The sequence below is a fragment of the Mus musculus genome, chromosome 8 (assembly GCF_000001635.26).
Source record: "Mus musculus strain C57BL/6J chromosome 8, GRCm38.p6 C57BL/6J".
Lineage (NCBI taxonomy): Eukaryota > Metazoa > Chordata > Mammalia > Rodentia > Muridae > Mus > Mus musculus.
The window spans coordinates 94,460,672-94,483,229 of NC_000074.6; the positions used below are offsets into that span (position 1 = coordinate 94,460,672).

General features: G+C 45.8%; 1 protein-coding gene across 6 annotated transcripts in view; it reads left to right on the forward strand.

Annotated features, from left to right (window-relative positions):
- The window catches only part of Nlrc5 (NLR family, CARD domain containing 5), a 92,938-nt gene that overhangs the window by 26,337 nt on the left and 44,043 nt on the right, over window positions 1-22,558 (forward strand). For 3 of the 6 annotated variants that reach the window (XM_006531162.3, XM_011248428.2, XM_006531163.3), the window contains 10 exons: window positions 9,146-9,545; window positions 12,086-12,383; window positions 13,314-13,373; window positions 13,961-14,029; window positions 15,024-16,686; window positions 18,797-18,880; window positions 19,020-19,103; window positions 21,109-21,192; window positions 21,305-21,394; window positions 21,896-21,955. In XM_006531162.3, the coding sequence (XP_006531225.1) occupies window positions 12,092-12,383; window positions 13,314-13,373; window positions 13,961-14,029; window positions 15,024-16,686; window positions 18,797-18,880; window positions 19,020-19,103; window positions 21,109-21,192; window positions 21,305-21,394; window positions 21,896-21,955 (2,486 nt within the window). In that variant the 5' untranslated portion in view covers window positions 9,146-9,545; window positions 12,086-12,091. The other 3 variants (XM_006531165.3, NM_001033207.3, XM_006531166.1) reach the window with 3 other exon arrangements.

Genomic DNA, 22,558 nt, shown 5'->3' on the forward strand with positions numbered 1-22,558 from the left:
TTCCTTTCCTTTCCTTTCCTTTTCTTCCTTCCTTCCTTCCTTCCTTTCTTTCTTTCTCTTTCTCTTTTTCTTTTTCTTTCTTTTTTTTTTTTTTTTTTTTTTTTTTGCACAGGACTACTTAACAAACCACAACCAACAGTAACCTTGCCTCTCAAGGCCCTAGCATTTATATATCCTCTGAAGTCTCCAAAATTCCAAATGTCACACATTCACAGAAACTGTCTACAGCTGGCAAAACCACTCCCCTGCTAGATCATGAGGCAAATCACAGTCAGCTACTGTGGAACAGCCCCATATCACATGAAATGATTACATACTAAACAAGAACATATTCCCATAACATTTTATGACATTTCTCAGTTTCAAAACAAAAGAAAACAAGATTATAAAATTCTTATTATAGAATTCTTCTAGTCCTAGCCCCTGGAGTGCCAAAGACACTCAGGTCCAAGCCCTGAGAACTACAGCATTAGAAGCCAGAATCTTAGAGTTCTATGTATCGGAGTAGAGCCTTTGGCTTTGGGCTTGGTTACTGGGTGCTAAGCAGCTTGTGTAGCCCTCAGCCCTCTGCAACAGCTGGGTGTCAGCTCTCAAAGTGTGAGACATCTGAAAATTTACTAGTGTTATAGCCCCTGAGTCCCAGACATCAGGACCTTCAGCCTTCATGGCAACCAGTATTATCATTCTTGACCTTCAGTATCCAGACCCAACAAACTTGCCCTGGGCCACCATTCAGCATGAGAATGAAGGTCTTTGGCAGAGTTTCTTGAGGATCTTTAAGCTTCTAATCTACCTATTTAGAGTGGCTTGTTCTTAGCTTTTGAGTCAGCAGGGAGACACTATCTCATGCTGCCCTGGTGCTCAATAAAAGGCTACTCCAGAGGGATCCTTTCTTGCCTACTGTGATTATTCTCATTGGTAGAGAGGCCTGGGCTGGTAGAGGTGGTAGCAGCTGCAGCCTTGGAGGAAACAGTGTCTGCAAGCAGGAGAGGCAGGAACACTGCTGAAGAGTTCCAGATGGAGGCTAGGGACAGAGATGCCAGAGAGCAGAGGCAGCAGAAATGACAAAGGACTGTGGAAGCTGCTGAAGCAGGGCCTCCTGAAGCAGGGGAGGAGCCTCTTAGAACTGGCAGACCTGACTTCCATAACGGCAATCCTGCTGGTTGCCAAGAGAAGGGCTGCTCAGTGGGCAGCTTCCCACTCAAAACAACCAAGCACAAGGAAGGGTCTGACGGTCAAGGTTCCCTATCCACTTAACTTATTTTAAAGTAAAGGTGATGAGCAAACATTAACATTTCTTTTTCCCTCCTTTTTCTTATTTTTTATTTTTAAAAAAAATTTTTTAATTAGGTATTTTCTTCATTTACATTTCAAATGCTATTCCAAAAGTTCCCCATACCCTCCCCCACAACTCCCCTACCCACCCACTCCCACTTCTTGGCCCTGGTGTTCCCCTGTACTGAGGCATATAGGGTTTGCAAGACCAAGGGGCCTCTCTTCCCAATGATGGCCGACTAGGTCATCTTTTGATACATATGCAGCTAGAGACACGAGCTCCGGGGGTACTGGTTAGTTCATATTGTTGTTCCACCTATAGGGTTGCAGACCCCTTTAGCTCCTTGGGTACTTTCTCTAGCTCCTCCATTGGAGGCCCTGTGTTCCATTCAATAGCTGACTGTGAGCATCCACTTCTGTGTTTGCTAAGCACCGGCATAGCCTCATAAGAGACAGCTATATCAGGGTCCTTTCCCTCCTTTTTCAATTAATTTTTTCATATATTCTGATCATGTTTTTCCCTTCCTCAATTCCTCCCACACCCTCCCCACCTCCTTACTTAGCCAATTTTGTGTTCTCTCTCTCTTTTCAAAAAAAAAAAAAAAAGAACCAAAAAAGAAATCAAAACAAGCAAAAATCAGTAAGACAAACAATGCAAAAATAAACAAGCGCTCTTCTGCTCCACTCGAGCACCGGGGTGCCTTGCCAGCGGAGTCTCCCAACACCCGCAAGGGCCCACACAGGATTCCCGACGGGATTCTAAGACCTCTGGTGAGTGGAACACAACTTCTGCCAGGAGGCAGGTTCGAACACCAGATACCTGTGCACCTTCCCTGCAAGAAGAGAGCTTGCCTGCAGAGAATACTCTGACCACTGAAACTAAGGAGAGAGCTAGCCTCCCAGGTCTGCTTATAGAGGCTAACAGAGTCACCTGAGGAACAAGCTCTAACCAGAGACAACTATAACAGCTAGCTTCAGAGATTACCAGATGGCGAAAGGCAAACGTAAGAATCCTACTAACAGAAACCAAGACCACTCACCATCATCAGAACGCAGCACTCCCACTCCACCTAGTCCTGGGCACCATAACACAACCGAAAATCTAGACCCAGATTTAAAAACACTTCTCATGATGATGGTAGAGGACATCAAGAAGGACTTTCTTAACTCACTTAAAGAAATACAGGAGAGCACTGCTAAAGAGTTACAGGTCCTTAAAGAAAAACAGGAAAACACAACCAAACAGTTAGAAGTCCTTAAAGAAAAACAGGAAAACACATCCAAACAGGTGATGGAAATGAACAAAACCATACTAGAACTAAAAAGGGAAGTAGACACAATAAAGAAAACCCAAAGCGAGGCAACGCTGGAGATAGAAACCCTAGGAAAGAGATCTGGAACCATAGATGCAAGCATCAGCAACAGAATACAAGAAATGGAAGAGAGAATCTCAGGTGCAGAAGATTCCATAGAGAACATCGGCACAACAATCAAAGAAAATACAAAATGCAAAAGGATCCTAACTCAAAACATCCAGGAAATCCAGGACACAATGAGAAGACCAAACCTACGGATAATAGGAGTTGATAAGAATGAAGATTTTCAACTTAAAGGGCCAGCAAATATCTTCAACAAAATAATAGAAGAAAACTTCCCAAACATAAAGAAAGAGATGCCCATGATCATACAAGAAGCCTACAGAACTCCAAATAGACTGGACCAGAAAAGAAATTCCTCCAGACACATAATAATCAGAACAACAAATGCACTAAATAAAGATAGAATATTAAAAGCAGTAAGGGAGAAAGGTCAAGTAACATATAAAGGCAGGCCTATCAGAATTACACCAGACTTTTCACCAGAGACTATGAAAGCCAGAAGAGCCTGGACAGATGTTATACAGACACTAAGAGAACACAAATGCCAGTCCAGGCTACTATACCCGGCCAAACTCTCAATTACCATAGATGGAGAAACCAAAGTATTCCACGACAAAACCAAATTCACACATTATCTTTCCAAGAATCCAGCCCTTCAAAGGATAATAACAGAAAAAAAACAATACAAGGGCAGAAATCACGCCCTAGAAAAAGCAAGAAAGTAATCCCTCAACGAACCAAAAAGAAGACTGCCACAAGAAAAGAATGCCAACTCTAACAACAAAAATAAAAGGAAGCAACAATTACTTTTCCTTAATATCTCTTAATATCAACGGACTCAATTCCCCAATAAAAAGGCATAGACTAACAGAATGGCTACACAAACAGGACCCAACATTCTGCTGCTTACAGGAAACCCATCTCAGGGAAAAAGACAGACACTACCTCAGAGTGAAAGGCTGGAAAACAATTTTCCAAGCAAATGGTCTGAAGAAACAAGCTGGAGTAGCCATTTTGATATCGAATAAAATCGACTTCCAACCCAAAGTTATCAAAAAAGACAAGGAGGGGCACTTCATACTCATCAAAGGTAAAATCCTCCGAGAGGAACTCTCAATTCTGAATATCTATGCCCCAAATGCAAGGGCAGCCACATTCATTAAAGACACCTTAGTAAAGCTCAAAGCACACATTGCACCTCACACAATAATAGTGGGAGACTTCAACACACCACTTTCATCAATAGACAGATCGTGGAAACAGAAACTAAACAGGGACACACTGAAACTAACAGAAGTTATGAAACAAATGGACTTAACAGATATCTACAGAACATTTTATCCTAAAACAAAAGGATATACCTTCTTCTCAGCACCTCACGGGACCTTCTCCAAAATTGACCATATAATTGGTCATAAAACAGGCCTCAACAGATACAAAAATATTGAAATTGTCCCATGCATCCTATCAGACCACCATGGACTAAGGCTGATCTTCAATAACAACATAAATAATGGAAAGCCAACTTTCACGTAGAAACTGAATAACACTCTTCTCAATGATACCTTGGTCAAGGATGGAATAAAGAAAGAAATTAAAGACTTTTTAGAGTTTAATGAAAATGAAGCCACAACATACCCAAACCTATGGGACACAATGAAAGCATTTCTAAGAGGAAAACTCATAGCTCTGAGTGCCTCCAAGAAGAAACTGGAGAGAGCACACACTAGCAGCTTGACAACACATCTAAAAGCTCTAGAAAAAAGGAAGAAAATTCACCCAAGAGGAGTAGACGGCAGGAAATAATCAAACTCAGGGGTGAAATCAACCAAGTGGAAACAAGAAGATCTATTCGAAGAATTAACCAAATGAGGAGTTGGTTCTTTGAGAAAATCAACAAGATAGATAAACCCTTAGTTAGACTCACTAGAGAGCACAGGGACAAAATCCTAATTAACAAAATCAGAAATGAAAAGGGAGACATAACAACAGATCCTGAAGAAATCCAAAACACAGTCAGATCCTTCTACAAAAGGCTATACTCAACAAAACTGGAAAACCTGGACAAAATGGACAAATTTCTGGACAGATACCAGGTACCAAAGTTAAATCAGGATTAAGTTAACGATCTAAACAGTCCCATATCCCCTAAAGAAATAGAAGCAGTTATTAATAGTCTCCCAACCAGAAAAAGCCCAGGACCAGACGGGTTTAGTGCAGAGTTCTATCAGACCTTCAAAGAAGATCTAATTCCAGTTCTGCACAAACTATTTCACAAAATAGAAGTAGAAGATACTCTACCCAACTCATTTTATGAAGCCACAATAAATTACTCTGATACCTAAACCACAGAAAGATCCAACAAAGATAGAGAACTTCAGACAAATTTCTCTTATGAATATCGATGCAAAAATACTCAATAAAATTCTCGCTAACCGAATCCAAGAACACATTAAAGCAATCATCCATCCTGACCAAGTAGGTTTTATTCCAGGAATGCAGGGATGGTTTAATATACTAAAATCCATCAATGTAATCCATTATATAAACAAACTCAATGACAAAAACCACATGATCATCTCATTAGATGTAGAAAAAGCATTTGACAAGATCCAACACCCATTCATGATAAAAGTCTTGGAAAGATCAGGAATTCAAGGCCCATACCTAAACATGATAAAAGCAATCTACAGCAAACCAGTAGCCAACATCAAAGTAAATGGAGAGAAGCTGGAAGCAATCCCACTAAAATCAGGGACTAGACAAGGCTGCCCACTTTCTCCCTACCTCTTCAACATAGTACTTGAAGTATTAGCCAGAGCAATTCGACAACAAAAGGAGATCAAGGGGATACAAATTGGAAAAGAGGAAGTCAAAATATCACTTTTTGCAGATGATATGATAGTATATATACGTGACCTTAAAAATTCCACCAGAGAACTCCTAAACCTGATAAACAGCTTCAGTGAAGTAGCTGGATATAAAATTAACTCAAACAAGTCAATGGCCTTTCTCTACACAAAGAATAAACAGGCTGAGAAAGAATTAGGGAAACAACACCTTTCTCAATAGTCACAAATAATATAAAATATCTTGGCGTGACTCTAACTAAGGAAGTGAAAGATCTGTATGATAAAAACTTCAAGTCTCTGAAGAAAGAAATTAAAGAAGATCTCAGAAGATGGAAAGATCTCCCATGCTCATGGATTGGCAGGATTAACATTGTAAAAATGGCTATCTTGCCAAAAGCAATCTACAGATTCAATGCAATCCCCATCAAAATTCCAACTCAATTCTTCAACGCATTAGAAAGAGCAATCTGCAAATTCATCTGGAATAACAAAAAACCTAGGATAGCAAAAACTCTTCTCAAGGATAAAAGAACCTCTGGTGGAATCACCATGCCTGACCTAAAGCTTTACTACAGAGCAATTGTGATAAAAACTGCATGGTACTGGTATAGTGACAGACAAGTAGACCAATGGAATAGAATTGAAGACCCAGAAATGAACCCACACACCTATGGTCACTTGATCTTCGACAAGGGAGCTAAAACCATCCAGTGGAAGAAAGACAGCACTTTCAACAAATGGTGCTGGCACAACTGGTTGTTATCATGTAGAAGAATGCGAATCGATCCATACCTATCTCCTTGTAATAAGGTCAAATCTAAGTGGATCAAGGAACTTCACATAAAACCAGAGACACTGAAGCTTATAGAGGAGAAAGTGGGCAAAAGCCTTGAAGATATGGGCACAGGGGAAAAATTCCTGAATAGAACAGCAATGGCTTGTGCTGTAAGATCGAGAATCGATAAATGGGACCTCATGAAACTCCAAAGCTTCTGCAAGGCAAAAGACACCGTCAATAAGACAAAAAGGCCACCAACAGATTGGGAAAGGATCTTTACCTATCCTAAATCAGATAGGGGACTAATATCCAATATATATAAAGAACTCAAGAAGGTGGACTTCAGAAAATCAAATAACCCCATTAAAAAATGGGGCTCAGAACTGAACAAAGAATTCTCACCTGAGGAATACCGAATGGCAGAGAAGCACCTGAAAAAATGTTCAACATCTTTAATCATCAGGGAAATGCAAATCAAAACAACCCTGAGATTCCACCTCACACCAGTCAGAATGGCTAAGATCAAAAATTCAGGTGACAGCAGATGCTGGCGAGGATGTGGAGAAAGAGGAACACTCCTCCATTGTTGGTGGGATTGCAGGCTTGTACAACCACTCTGGAAATCAGTCTGGCGGTTCCACAGAAAATTGGACATAGTACTACCAGAGGATCCAGCAATACCTCTCCTGGGCATATATCCAGAAGATGTCCCAACCGGTATGAAGGACACATGCTCCACTATGTTCATAGCAGCCTTATTTATAATAGCCAGAAGCTGGAAAGAACCCAGATGCCCCTCAACAGAGGAATGGATACAGAAAATGTGGTACATTTACACAATGGAGTACTACTCAGCTATTAAAAAGAATGAATTTATGAAATTCCTAGCCAAATGGATGGACCTGGAGGGCATCATCCTGAGTGAGGTAACACATTCACAAAGGAACTCACACAATATGTACTCACGGATAAGTGGATATTAGCCCAAAACCTAGGATACCCAAGATATAAGATACAATTTGCTAAACACATGAAACTCAAGAAGAATGAAGACTGAAGTGTGGACACTATGCCCCTCCTTAGAATTGGGAACAAAACACCCATGGAAGGAGTTACAGAGACAAAGTTTGGAGCTGAGACGAAAGGATGGACCATGTAGAGACTGCCATATCCAGGGATCCACCCCATAATCAGCTTCCAAACGCTGACACCATTGCATACACTAGCAAGATTTTATCGAAAGGACCCAGATGTAGTTGTCTCTTGTGAGACTATGCCGGGGCCTAGCAAACACAGGAGTGGATGCTCACAGTCAGCTATTGGATGGATCACAGGGCTCCCAATGGAGGAGCTAGAGAAAGTACCCAAGGAGCTAAAGGGATCTGCAACCCTATAGGTGGAACAACATTATGAACTAACCAGTACCCCAGAGCTCTTGACTCTAGCTGCATATGTATCAAAAGATGGCTTAATCGGCCATCACTGGAAAGAGAGGCCCATTGGACACACAAACTGTATATGCCCCAGTACAGGAGAACGCCAGGGCCAAAAAAAAAAAAAAAAAAAGAAAAGAAAAGAAAATGGGAATGAGTGGGTAGGGAAGTGGGGGGGAGGGTATGGGGGACTTTTGGGATAGCATTGGAAATGTAATTGAGGAAAATATGTAATAAAAATATTAATAAAAAAAGAAAACAGGAAGAGATAATCCTTATTAGAAAGAAAAAAAAAAGCCTCAGAATAAAAGCATTACTGTTTGTTTTAAAGGAAAAAAAAATAAGCAAGCAAAAAGAAAAAAAAAAACCTATCTCCCCTTTTGCATAGACTCCTGAGCCTTGAGCGGAGAGGCGTGATGGTGACATTCCCATTTAGGACTGAGAATTTTAAGTCTCTCACTCTCTACACATTATCCAGTTGTGGAACATAAACATCTGTAACAATACTTTAACTAAGCATACCACCTGTCTAAGTACCCTTAAGGAGAGCTGAGTTTTTACTGGTTGTAACACCTGGCCAAGGACACTCAGGGAGAGTTGAGTGCTGTCACCTGTCTTAACTGGATTATGCAGACCTAACAACTTGTCCTTGGGGCCTGTTGAGTGTGAGAATGAAAATTATTGGCACAGAACATCTCGAAGAGCTTTGAGCTTCCACTCTACCTATTTATAGATGGTATGACTGAGGCACATACCTTGCCATGTCTTGCACAGCTTGGTCCTGGAAACCTGGGGCAGAGCAGGAATGAAGAAACAACAGATACACTCAGAAAAGTAGGGATCTGTTGGGTTGTGCTGGCTTAGATGGAGGGTGCCTACTGTGCTATCAGGAACTTGGCTATACTTATACTTCGTAGCATAGGGGTGGAGGGGTTAGCTGGGCAGGGAGGGGTCACTGTAAGGGAGCTGTCCCAGGCTATAAACATCCAGGAAAGGAAACTGTGGGCCCTGCATTTACACGTTTACACTCCCACCAGGGACAAAGGCTTTGTCGTTTCCATAAGTCTCAGGATTAGAGCTCTTCATCATAACCACACTCACACCAATGAGATATGGTCACCCAAGGCTTCATCTACTTCCCCACAACAGTCAGGGGAGAAACCAGCTCAAGGTCACACTAAGTATGTGTCAGCTAGGTTCTGCTGTGGTAACAAATAGCCCCCAAAGCAACATTTCCTGGCTTCCCTTTCCTGATGTTTGAATGGAAGGAAGCACTGGTCCACCTTGTCCTCTGGCCCAGACTCAGGCTAAAGGAGTAGCCATGACCTGAAGTGCATCAGGGGAGAAGAGATCAGAGTGAGTCACACATTGGCTCTGGAAACATCTGTACAAACGTGACCTATGTTGTTTTTAAATGTATTTCACCAGACAAAAGGAATCTCACAGCCACAGCTGAATGCAAGCGGACAGGGTCCTGTGATGCCATCAAGGGCCCAGAAGAAGGCAAGCTCGACATTTGTACGTGTCCCCAAGGCCCACCACGAAGAACTGGTAGTAAACTTGGCCTATAATCATCTCTTGGCTTTGGGCCATGGATCTTTTGCTGAAATCCTGTCCCCAAGGCTGTTTTTCAGAGAAGTCACCATGTCTATAATGACAAGGTACACCCTGTATCCCAGCAGTGGTTGTTTAACACCATGAGCTTGGTGTCTTATTCCAAGACCCTTATGGGGAAACCAAGATTCCACGATAGACTGAAGAGAGGATAAGGAGCCACACCAGTGTCACCTATCCAGACTGGTTTCAGACCCTGGGAAAAGGGACTGAGGTATGTGTTTTATATATTTTACATATCAAAGCAGACCTGGCCTCCAGGTTCTCCCAGCATCCCTCAGTCCCTACTTGGCATACCCTGCCCCCACCCTTGAACTTTCCAGCCCAGGGGCTCAGTTGCCCTTCCCCCTGGCTGCTTCTCCCTATACAATCCAGACATTTTGTGCTCTCTCTTCATCTTCTCTTTGCATATACATTTTCTCTCTTTCTCTCCCCTACCCCCATGGCAACTCTCTTAGCCTTGGGGCCAATGAATTCACCTGAGAGCAGCTTCCCAATAAACCTGCCTTTTAATATATTCTAATCTGGATTGAATTAGCTCATTTCACCAGTGGAGAAATAGCCTCTCACTGACCTCCTTTCATCTGTCCCCTGATGCCCCAAGTGATTCTTTTCCAGGGAATATGGCTGCCAGACAGCATAGCCCAGTAAGTGGATACAACCTTAGGGTTAAAATCACACAAAGCCTTTGTCTCATGCTACCTGAGGATCTAAGGCTTTGGAGTTTACTGACCTGGGAGCCAAGAAGTCATAGTTCTGATCCTAGCTCTGCCCATGACCTTGGGATTTGACCTTGGGCACTTCCATCTCTCTTCCTTGACCTGAGTCACTCACTCTCCAGGGACAGTGGTCCCAGCCTAAGGATCATGGACCTGAGCATATTGTGTGACTTATAATATAGACATATTCTGTGTCTATGCAGAGACAGCTGCTCGAAGTCTAGTGGAGGAGAGGGCCTGGAGGGAGCTGGGACATGAGCCTGGTCAGCACCCCGCCCCCACCACATGCACAGGTTACACAATCAATGTAACAAGGCCAGCTAGCTCATGGGTGAGGGAGCCTCCCACTCTCTAGAGTTAGAGATGATATTTCTGCAGATGTGAGGATTGGCTAGCCTATAGTACACCCAGAGAGTACCATGCCTAACACAGTGTATATTTTCTAAGTATTGCCACTGTTGATAGAGAAATATATTGAAAAACACCTTATTCCAGCGTACATAGACCACCATTTAATTAACCCATCCCAACTGTTGGCTATTTGTGTTGCTTCTGGTTTTTAATTATTATAAATAATTGTGCCAGGAACACTTTCAAAACTGTTCATGAACAGTACAAAAAAAAGTTGCACAGCCACGGTAGCTTCCTGCTGCCTATGGAGTTACTAGCTCACAAATATCAGTTATTATTTTAGGCTTCTGCTTTGTAAATGCCCTGTGCCTTCTGTTGGAACTCTTCCCAGCAGGCTTTTGGTGAGTTTCAGTCTAGAGGGGGAGACTGGAGAGATGGTTCAGCAGTTAAGAGTTCTTGTTGCTTGTCTAGAGGCCCCAGGTTTAGATCCAAGCCCCCACATCAGATGGCTCAGAACTGCTTTGGAACTTCAGCTCCAGAGAATCCAGTGACCTCTTCTGGCCTGTGCAGGTGCCTACCAGTATGTGGCATTCAGTCACACAGACACAGACTCATAAATAAAAATAAAAATAAAAATAAATCTTTGGGATGAGGTCAGCTTAAAGAGAAAAAGCAGATGTTTTGTGTTAGTTTAAGACTTCAGTTCACTCTAAGCAGAAATCCTTAAATGCATTTTGAACCAAATAGAAATGTATCTCTCCATCATATAGTGGAAGGCTAAAGTCATAGAGTCCAGGGAAGATAAGCACCTTTACCCACACATTTCTCAGCCCCAGCTTCTACCTCATGACCCAACATAGCTGCCCAAGGGCTAGCCATCCTGTTGACATTCCAGTCACCAGGAAGAAGCAAAGGAAGGCAGTTAACATTTGACTTGCATCCCACTGGCCAATCCTCCCATGATGCAGCTGCATCTAACTAGCTACATCTATTCTGGATGACCAGGGAATAGTTGGGAATTATACTACTAAGAAAGAAAGGAAGGACAATATTAGGGGATGGCTAGATGACTTTGTCCTGAAGTTAACCCAGACTGAAAGCAGCACATCTGGTCCGTGGAACAGCATCCTTAGAGACCCATATACTTTGATGAGCTGATAGTGCGTTCTGCTTAGCCAGAGTATAGTTAAGGATAAGAAGCAGGCCCATCTCTGAAGTTGATTGTGAGGAGATACATGGGAGAGGCAAAGTTACTTTTCTGTTGCTTTAATAGAATTCACTAACAATAGAGAAAGGAGTCCTTTGGCTCACAGCTCAAGGGTGCAGTCCATCACCTGGGAAGTCAATGTGACCACAGCTTGAAACATTGAATCCACTGTCAGGAAGCAGAGAGTGATAAATGCTAGTGCCCAGATCCCTTCCTTCACTTCATATGGTCCAGGATCCCCTGCCCAGGGAATTATGCTATCCACTGCCAAGATGGATCTTCCCATATCAATTATGTAGTGCAGATAATCCTCTACAAGTTCAGCCAGAGGCTCATCTCCCAGATGATTCTAGATTCGGTTGGCATTCGGCTAAGGGCACATAAACACACCCACCCCAAGGCCACTTACCCCAGCCTGCCTGCCCCCTACTCACCTACCCCCAGTTCACCTGTTTTCCTTCCTCTCTGCACGGCCAGCTTCTGATGGACGCTGAGAGCATCCGACTGAACAATGAAAACCTGTGGGCCTGGCTTGTGAGGCTGCTGAGCAAAAACCCAGAATGGCTGAGTGCCAAGCTTAGGTCCTTCCTCCCGACCATGGACCTGGACTGCAGCTATGAGCCCTCCAACCCTGAGGTCATCCACCGTCAGCTCAACAGGCTGTTCGCCCAAGGCATGGCCACCTGGAAGTCTTTCATCAATGATCTGTGCTTCGAGCTTGATGTACCTTTGGACATGGAGATACCACTAGTGAGCATCTGGGGCCCAAGAGATGGTAAGGGCTCAAACGGGAGGTTCAAGGCTGCCAGTACAGCCTTGTGGCCTGGAGAGCTCCAGAACCCACAGTGATCCATCTGGTCACACAGAGAGGACACACAGAGGACATACATTCCAAATGCCTTCAGTGACCAAACGGCTTCCTTCTGCAGGGCAGCCAGGAGACCACAGCCTCTACTAATAAGCAGGAAAGTTTGACTGCTCTGTTTGGCACTTTCTTGACCATAGGACTGAGGAGCAGCACAGGATGCTAAGGGACAAGGAGTCCTTAGATAAAAAGTGGGGACTCATCCATGAGCTCTACCAATGTAGAGGTGGGAGGAACATACTTATAAATACATGAGCAGACAGACAGCACACACATGCATGTGAACACGTACACACAGAGATTGATCCGTGTTGCAAGACGAGTCTGGTGAGTAGTCAACATCGCTGCCGACCTTGCGTGCTCACTCAGCTTCGCCCAGACGGCCAGGGGCATGACTGCCTGCCCCCCGGGGTCCAACAGCGCAATGACACCCGGGTCGCATTGGGGACAGTTCATCCAGTCCCCCGGGCCCCCTCCCCCGAGAGGTAGAGAGGCGACGGGGCTGGGGGTGACACTGCCCCATCCCCACCCCCAAGCCACCTTCCCTGCTGGGCCTTCCCAGCCATCCCGGAGCCGCCAGTCGCTGCGCACCACCAAGGTGAAAGTGCTGTGTGCAGACAAACATCCTCACTGTGTATATACATATACACTTCTGTCTATTGCTGCCTGCAGAGCGCACTGCCTGCTTCCCTGGCAGATGACTAGGCATCAGTTTTACATCCATGGAACCTCTGATTGTTCCCAGACAGACACCACTCAGAGCTACCCATGCACCCAATACCTTCAAGACACCGTATCCCACATCTTCTTCAATGGACTATGTCCTGCTCTGTTTTACAGAATTCTCTAAGCAGCTAGGGGCAGGAGAGGAGAGCTGCCCTGGACCTCAGCTGTACCATGGTGAGATTTGGGACTAGGGTTTGGGGTTCCAGCTGAGCTGCTCAGTCTTCACCTTACGCTAGTGGTGGTCAGTGACCACCATGTCTACCCTACACATGGACCAAGCCCCGTTTCATCCCTTCCTGTGACTTTCAAGGCCTGCCACACTGCCTTTAATACAGGGATATAATTTGGAGCCCCGGAAGAGACTGAGTATAGCTGGTCTCACCCCTCCAGATTCCTTGTCAGCTGTCACCTAGGGAGCCTGTTCTCATGACTCTGTCCCAACCTCATGGAACTGCAGGAAGGCAGGTATCATGTTGTGAATTTGTATATAGACAAGGACCAGTTGCAGGCTCAACTAAACAATTGGAAGCTTCAGTCTCACAGAACCTGTGCCTTCCCTAATAGGCATGGTGCTTAGGATGCCCTGCTGTGGGCCTGCTTAGAGCGTGGAGCTTACTGGTGAAACTATAGGAATAGCCTTCTCACAACCCTAGGGTGTCTCATACTTCTCTGCCTGGGCCCACCTGTGGAACAGAGCACCCCAAAGCTGTTGCCCTGGCCCACATTTTCTCCCTCGTGTCCTTACTTTTTTTTCTTTCCAGGTGCCAAACGTCCTTTTCAGAGCTATGGGTCCTCACCCCGTCGGAAGAACAGCAAGAAGCAGCAGCTCGGTGGGTTATGGAAGTAGGAACCCCAGCCTAGGATAAGGTTGCCCTGAGGTTGATCACAGATTCTGGTGGGCTGAAAAGGCCCAGCAGCTTGTTCTCCAAGACTCCAAGAGAGAAAGACTGTAGGTCCTGAATGAGCAGTGGAGATGGGCTATTTCAAGGGCAGATTTGTCATCTAGGCTCTTCCAAACTGTCCTCAAGCTTGTGGGAGCATGAGGGTAGTAACCGATGTGACCTCAGACCTGGGTCTCGGGGCATGCTGCGAATGAGAGAGGATGGAGGAGATGGAGGTGTCTTGGAGAACTTCCAGGCAGGAAGGCCATGGGGACACAGGGCACTGAAGCTAGGCTATAGGGAAGGGGAGAGATAAAGCAGCCTTCATCCCTGACCTGTGGTTAGCAATAGTCCTTAACCCAGCTCTCACATGCACACACACTCCACTAGGCATGGGCATAACCAGAAAATTCACGCCTGTCCAGAATAAACCACGACCTCAGTCCTTTCTGGGGAAGGGGTCAGGGCCGAGTCTTCCCAATGACCTAGGAAGGAAGAAATAAAACATTTGGCATAACAAGAGCTCAGTTCCCATGGTTTGATTGACTGGTCCAAAGCCTGCAATTTGTTGGTGCTTCCTCTCGAGGCAAGGATGCCCTTGCCTTTGCCATGTTAGAGCCAATTCCCATAGATGTTGCAAAACAAACACCACACCCAGCTTCCTGAAAACTACATCACCTGTATTGACCTGGAAGAGAGAGGTGTGACCCAAGGACCCATCCCCACCTCCCTGCATAAGTGGCTGCTATGGGGGCCTATAATGCTGTGTAGCCAGTTCCTCTGGAAATATGGACAGCCTAAGACTTTCCATTGTGCCCTTAACACTTCTCCCCATGTACACATAGCTGTGGACTAAAGACAGCAGCAGGATGATCATAGAGCCCCGGGACATGTATCAAGTGTGAGAGCTCCTACCCTCATACTATTCCTTGGCCCCTTGCAGAGTTGGCCAAGAAGTATCTGAAGCTCCTGAAGACCTCTGCCCAACAGTGGCATGGTGGTGTGTGCCCAGGAGCATGGCTTACTCCTCACTCCCCACAGACCTACATCCCCCCAGTTCTTCAGTGGAGCCGGGCTACAGCACCCTTGGATGCTCAGGAGGGAGCCACTTTAGGAGACCCTGAAGCAGCCGACAACATTGATGTGAGCATCCAGGATCTCTTCAGCTTCAAGGCTCACAAGGGACCTCGAGTGACAGTACTACTGGGAAAGGCTGGGATGGGTAAGACCACTCTGGCATATCGGCTCCGCTGGAGGTGGGCTCAAGGTCAGCTGGACCGCTTCCAGGCTCTGTTCCTGTTTGAGTTCCGCCAGCTCAACATGATCACACAGTTGCCGACCCTGCCCCAGCTCCTCTTTGATCTGTACTTGATGCCAGAGTCAGAGCCTGATGCTGTTTTTCAGTACCTAAAGGAGAATGCTCAGGAAGTCCTACTGATCTTTGATGGGTTGGATGAGGCTCTCCATGCTGATTCTGTGGGTACTGACAATGCAGGCTCGGCCCTCACCCTCTTTTCTGAACTCTGCCATGGGAACCTCCTGCCAGGCTGCTGGGTGATGACCACCTCCCGTCCTGGGAAACTGCCTTCCTGTGTGCCCACAGAAGCAGCCACGGTACACATGTGGGGCTTTGATGGGCTACGAGTAGAGAAGTATGTTACCTGCTTCTTCAGTGATCTTCTGTCTCAGGAATTGGCCTTGAAGGAAATGAGAACCAATGCACGTCTCCGGGGTATGTGTGCAATACCTGCGTTGTGCACAGTCACCTGCTTCTGCCTTCGCCGTCTGCTTCCTGGAAGCTCCCCAGGGCAGTCTGCAGCCCTCCTGCCCACCATAACCCAGTTGTACCTGCAGATGGTGGAAACTTTTAGCCCCAGTGAGACTCTGCTTGACACATCCATTTTGGGCTTTGGAAAGGTGGCCCTTAGGGGACTGGACACTGGGAAAGTCGTCTTCTCTGTGGAAGACATCTCTCCCCAACTGATGTCTTTTGGAGCTGTCCACAGCCTCCTGACCTCCTTCTGTATCCACACCCGCCCTGGGCATGAAGAAATAGGCTATGCTTTTGTCCACCTTAGCCTGCAGGAGTTCTTTGCTGCTCTGTATCTGATGGCCAGTCACACAGTGGACAAAGACACACTCGTCGAGTATGTCACCCTCAATTCCCACTGGGTGCTGAGGACCAAAGGTAGACTGGGCCTCTCGGATCATCTCCCTGCCTTCCTGGCAGGCCTAGCCTCCCACACCTGCCACATGTTCCTCTGCCAACTGGCTCAGCAAGACAGAGCCTGGGTGGGCTCCAGGCAGGCCGCTGTGATCCAGGTGCTAAGGAAGTTGGCTAGCCGGAAACTCACAGGGCCAAAGATGATAGAGTTGTATCACTGTGTGGCTGAGACCCAGGATCTGGAGCTGGCGAGGTTCACTGCCCAAAGCCTTCCTTCCCGCCTCTCCTTCCACAATTTCCCTCTGACCCATGCAGACCTGGCTGCACTGGCTAACATTTTGGAGCACAGGGATGATCCCATTCACCTGGATTTTGACGGCTGCCCACTGGAGCCCCACTGCCCAGAGGCTCTGGTAGGATGTGGGCAGGTGGAGAATCTCAGGTGAGTCAAGTCAGAAAAGAGGTTGGAAAGGGTGGGGGAAGCATTGGGCTTTGGAGAATGGCAGGCCAAGCAGTCTGGCAGAAAGACTGGACTCAAGTCTTGACTTTCAGAAAAAGCATGTCCCGTACTCATTTAGTGTGCAATATACTGAGCCTTGATCAGACCCTTGGAGTTCAGTTATACCTTTGACTCTTGCCTGTGACTTCTTGACTCTCATATCTCCCTGGCGATCAGGGACTGGAGTGTTAGATTTGGGCTGTGCAACTCAAGACTGATTGACCTTGAACAAGTTACGTATTACTTCCCTTAAGGGTGTTTCTCCACACCTGCAATGGGTTCACAAGTCAGGAGGGTATTGGGAGAATGTGTTAGAGTGATGGGTTCTCAATGTGCCATCTGGTCCAAGGCTCTGTATCTATCAGCTAAAGAAAGCACAAAGCTATAGTCCCAGAAATAAACCTTCCCAGATACAGTCAGGGGAAGTCCTGTTGCAGTGTATGTCTCTGTGACAGACAAGTTAGAAGCAGGTGGTCCAAGTTGGTAGGTAGCTCTACCCCCCATGAGCTCATGCTGGGACCCCAGTCTTTCCTCCAGCATCCCCCCAGGCATCCTAGCTGCAGGATCAAGACAGACTCATGTGTACCCCCTGTGTCATGGAAGGAGGAATATGTTTAAAGATCACCATAGATGTAGGACACATCCCTTCCAGTCATATTGCATCACTGAAAACAGAGCCACAAGCCACTCTGTGTGTCATTTCTGTCTGGAAAACTACTTTCTGCTATCACTCTATGTTGTTCTTGTTCTCCTCTTGCAAATCAGCACCAGGTTTTATTTCCAAGTATATTATATGTGTCAATAGACTGAAAACATATTAGACATTTCGGTATATAATATCAACATTGTATAACAAGGCAGCCCAGCCTGCTAAGGTAGTTTTATTACTTGAAATCTTTTAATACCAAACATATTTGAAATGTTGAACACAACATGTTGATGATGAACAACATGGAAAACAAAATAATCAAATAAAAGAAACAAATTCCCCTTTCCAATTAAAGAAGCACACTAAAGGGGCTGGTGAGATGGCTCAGTGGGTAAGAGCACTGACTGCTCTTCCAAAGATACTGAGTTCAAATCCCAGCAACTACGTGGTGACTCACAACCACCTGTAATGAGATCTGATGCCCTCTTCTGGCGTTTCTGAAGTTAGCTACAGTGTACTTATGTATAATAATAATAAATGAATTTTTGGGCCAGAGCGAGCAGGGTTGACCAGAGTGAGCGGAGCCAACCGGAGCGAGAAGAGATCCTAAAAATTTAATCCCCAACAACCACATGAAGGCTCACAACCATCTGTATAGCTACAGTGAACTCACACACATACAATAAACAAACAAACAAACAAACAAACAAATAAATACACACTAGATAACATTTTTTAAAAGAAGAGGTTAAGGAAAGAGAATGCTCTTGGTTTTGAACTGATATAAACTTGAATTATTTTAGATCAATTTGTGAGGTGAAATGTCCCTCTGCTAAAGTCTTGGCCCATTTTGATAATTAGCTCTTTCTTATTGTTTCTGTTTCTAAGGAAAGTTTCTTGAGTTTGAGGAGATAACTCAGTGTGTAAGAGGGCTTGCTGTAAAAGCAACAGGACCTGAGTTCAAGTCCCCAGCACCCATGTAAAAGCTGAGCATAGCCTCTCGTGTCTGTAACTGTAGCATTGAGAGGCAGAGACAGGTGGATTCCTAGAGCTCACTGTCAGCCAGCCAGCCCTAGGCTAAAGAGAGAGTTTTGGGATCTATGAAAGACTAAATAAATAAATAAATAAATAAAGACTACCAACATCCTCTGGTTGTCACAGGTGCACATGAGTGATGAGCATGCACACACGTGTGTTTGCTTGCCATAATTTGCATTATATATGCACAGTTAATTTGGCAGATAATGAAGCCAATGTTTTAAGCTGTCCTTCTTGCTACTCCAACAACTACAGCGATGGCTCGTGATACAATGATGCCCATTGGTCTCCGTGGACACCGCCCATGGTGCACAAGCAGTCACTAAAGCTCTGCCCATCACTGACCATTTTGCTTCTCTCCTGCAGCTTTAAAAGCAGAAAGTGTGGGGATGCCTTTGCAGAAGCCCTCTGCAGGAGTTTGCCTACTATGGGGAGCCTGAAGACGCTGGGGTGAGCCGAGGCTTGCAAGCAAGATGTGCAGCTGCAGATGTCTGGCACACACTTCCCTGCTTTCTCCTGCGTATACAGAACCCTAGCCAACCCTCTTCTCCATCCGCATTCCTCTCTACCACCCTTGCTTGTCTTGTAGGTTAACAGGAAGTAGGATTACAGCCCAAGGCATCAGCCACCTGATACAGACATTGCCCCTCTGTTCCCAGCTGGAGGAGGTCAGGTGAGTGATCTTTAGGAGAGCTTCCTTGCCTAGGAGAAGTAACACTGTCCAGTGCTTCGGGCACTCCTGGGACCTGCATATTCCATGGGAGCCAACGACAGAGGGGGATGTCAGTCCAAGACTGAGGTGGGTCAAATCCAAAAGAACACCTCCCAGACTCCAGCAGGCTGCATATTTGGGCCACCTTGAGGGATCAAGAGTTTGGGATTCCCTTCCCTTATTCTGTGAGCCTAGGGAAAAGGATTCAGTGTTGAGGCAGAAGGCAGGTAATGTGGGTCCACATAAGATGCACAACTTCACATTCCTGTGCTTGGAGACACACTTGCAAAAAAAGTACCCACTAGCCTAACTCAAGGATGTGTCACATGCATATTCACAGATGGGTATGTATGTGGTACACACAGGTGCACTTAGATGCACCACACACTGGCTGAGCACATCTGCACAATTGTCTCCTCCTCCTCCTCCTCCTCCTCCTCCTCCTCCTCCTCCTCCTCCTCCTCCTCCTCCTCCTCCTCTCTCCCCTCTCCCTCTTCCGTCTCCCCTCTCCCCCTCCCCTCTCCCTCTCCCCTCTCCCCCTCTTCCCCTCTTCCCCTCTCCCCCTCTCCCCCTCTTCCCCTCTTCCCCTCTCCCCCTCTCCTTCTCCTCCTCCTCCTCTTCCTCCTCCTCCTCCTCCTCCTCCTCCTCCTCCTCCTCCTCCTTCTTCTTCCTTCTTTTGGTTTTTTTCGAGACAGGGTTTCTCTGTATAGCCCCGGCTGTCCTGGATCTCACTCTGTAGACCAGGCTGGCCTCGAACTCAGAAAATCGCCTGCTTCTGCCTCCTGAGTACTGAGATTAAAGGCATATGCCAACACTGCCCAGCCACAGTATACTTCTTGCTTGTGTCTTAATTGATTGCTCCAGAAAAAGGTGGAACAGTCTTTTTTTTTAATACTTTAATTTTTTCTTTTCTCAGTTTTTATTTTGTTTTTCAGATTATAACATAATTGCATCATTTCTCCCTTCCATTTCCTCCTCCGAGCCCTCCCATACACCCCTCCTTAGTCTCTTTCAGATTCATGACCTCTTTTTTCACTAATTGTTATTGTATGCATATACATATATACATATATATTCCTAAATATAACCCACTCACTCTGTACTTGTTACTTGTAGGTATGTTTCCAGGGCAGACCATTTGCTATGGGATGACCAATTGATATACTCTTCCCTGGGAATAACTTTTTCTCCCATTCTTAGCATCCCTCAGTTGCCTGTGATTCTTTGTGTAGGGTTGAAGTATCATGGACTCTCCCTTGTCCACTTTAACATGTCTGTCCATGCTGTCTTTGTTAAGCTCATGTTTAGTCAGTCATGTTGGTGAAAGTTTATGACTGTAGCTTCTGACATTACTAGGAGACACAGTCTCAGCAAAATCCTTCATCTTATATAAATCTCCTTCCTGAGATTCAGAAAGGGAACCCCTGAATCCAAGCAGGCTCACCCAGGAAGTAGGATACAGCACTTACAGAATGGTACCCAGGCTAGCCAGTCCCTGCTGTTACCTCTAATGGGTGCCTTTGGGCAGTGGTCACTCTGATTGGAAAGGTTTTAACCATTGATCTTGTTGAAACTGTCTTTCTTGAGTGAGATTAATCCTGGTCCTCATCATCCCATTTATTTATTTATTCATTTATTTTATTTCAATTTCCCCTGTTGTTCTCAACCATTCTCACACTGTTTATCCATCTGTCTCTCCAACTGGAATCCAGGTAGGGACAGTGAAGTCAGAGAGGTTGTTATGACCTCTGATGAGCTCTGGCCAGAGCTGAGACTGGAAGTAGAGTCTTTAATCTCCCAGAAATACCTCATTTAGCCCCTGAGTCATTGGTGAACTCAAGACTCAGGCACATTGTACACCTAAGCCCTGGGAGTAGACCTCATTTCATAAGGCTGTCACCTACCACCTGGGGCTTCCAAGTGCCCATTCCCACAGCTGAGGGATTGGGTCTTGGTCTCCCTGCAGTTTGCATGACAACCAGCTCAAGGACCCAGAGGTGCTGAGTCTTGTGGAGCTGCTTCCCTCCCTGCCGAAGCTCCAGAAACTTGAGTAAGTGGTCTTACCACAAGCCAACCCCGCCCCTTTTTTGGCCCAAGTCACACCTTCCTTTGCAGACCATGTCAAGGGCTTCCACCCCTGACACTATGCCACAATTATACAGCCTGAGCCGAAACAGCTTCTCCAGGTCAATCCTCCTGTCTTTGGTGAAAGTGGCTATCACATGTCCTACTGTCAGGAAGCTGCAGGTCAGGTGAGCAGATATTCCAGGTCTGGAGGCAGGAGAGTGCAGTATGGGAAAGGAGGTGGCCCCTACCTTATAAGATCTGTGTGTGCATGCCACAGTAAGCTTACTTCACAGCTAGAATTTGCCTCGGGTCTGGTGCATAATAATAGTAAGTGGATGGAAAGATGCATGGATTGATGGGTGAACAAAATCGGTGGAGCACAGGCATAGCTAAAGGAATAAGGTGTGTGTCGCTCTCCATGGTTCTGAAACAAAACAAAACAAAACGGGTTGGGGGTGGGGAGGGGGACTTTCTACCTTGTCCTCCCGACCTTACAAAAGCAGGCTTGCTGCCGTGGAAGAGGATGTATGGCTATGTGGGGCACTCTTTTCATTTCTCCTGTTTCCTCTATCAGCAAATAAGCTTTTCCTAAATAATTGGGACGGGGTTGGTGACAGCTGGGGAAAGTGGAGTGATGCTCTGACTTCCAGTTCCTGGTTATCAAGTCTTTATGTCTGACTCTGTAGGGAATTGGACCTCATCTTCTATCTGTCCCCAGTCACAGAGACAGCTACACAGCAATCAGGGTAAGTAGCTAGGGAGGCATGGCCCCAGCTAGTCCTGAGAGGGGATCTAGACTGGGAGGTCGAGGGTGAGAATCTAGCAAGAAATGGAGTGGTAAGATTCTCCCTGCTGCTGGGTGCATTCCTGCTCAGGGCTGGCAAAGAGTCTTCCCTTCCTCCCATGTGTCTGTAGTACACCTGACCCCTGGCTTGAGAAGCATCCCTAGGGTCAAAGTGAGCCAGGCCTGTAGGAAGGACATGACGATACCATGCACTGAAAAGTTCTTCAAACAGAAGAAAAGATAAAGGGAGAAATTATAGTATCTACGTCTTAGGGCTGCCTTGGGAATGGAGGAAAAAGTGCATCTAACATACTTCAAATTCTGGAATGCCACCATCATTCAAAGCTGGCTTTCTAGCTCCCACCTCCACCCCTACCACACACACATTTGGGATGGGTGAAGACAAGAACACTTCTGCCACTGAGAAAACACCCCTCCTCCCCACACTCCTCCCTGGCTAAGCTCCAGGCTATACCCCTTCTCTGCTCTCAGCTTCAGTCCCTCATCTGTACCATGACACAGTTGGGTCAATGTTACTTCACCCCTAGATGCCTAAAGCTCTGAT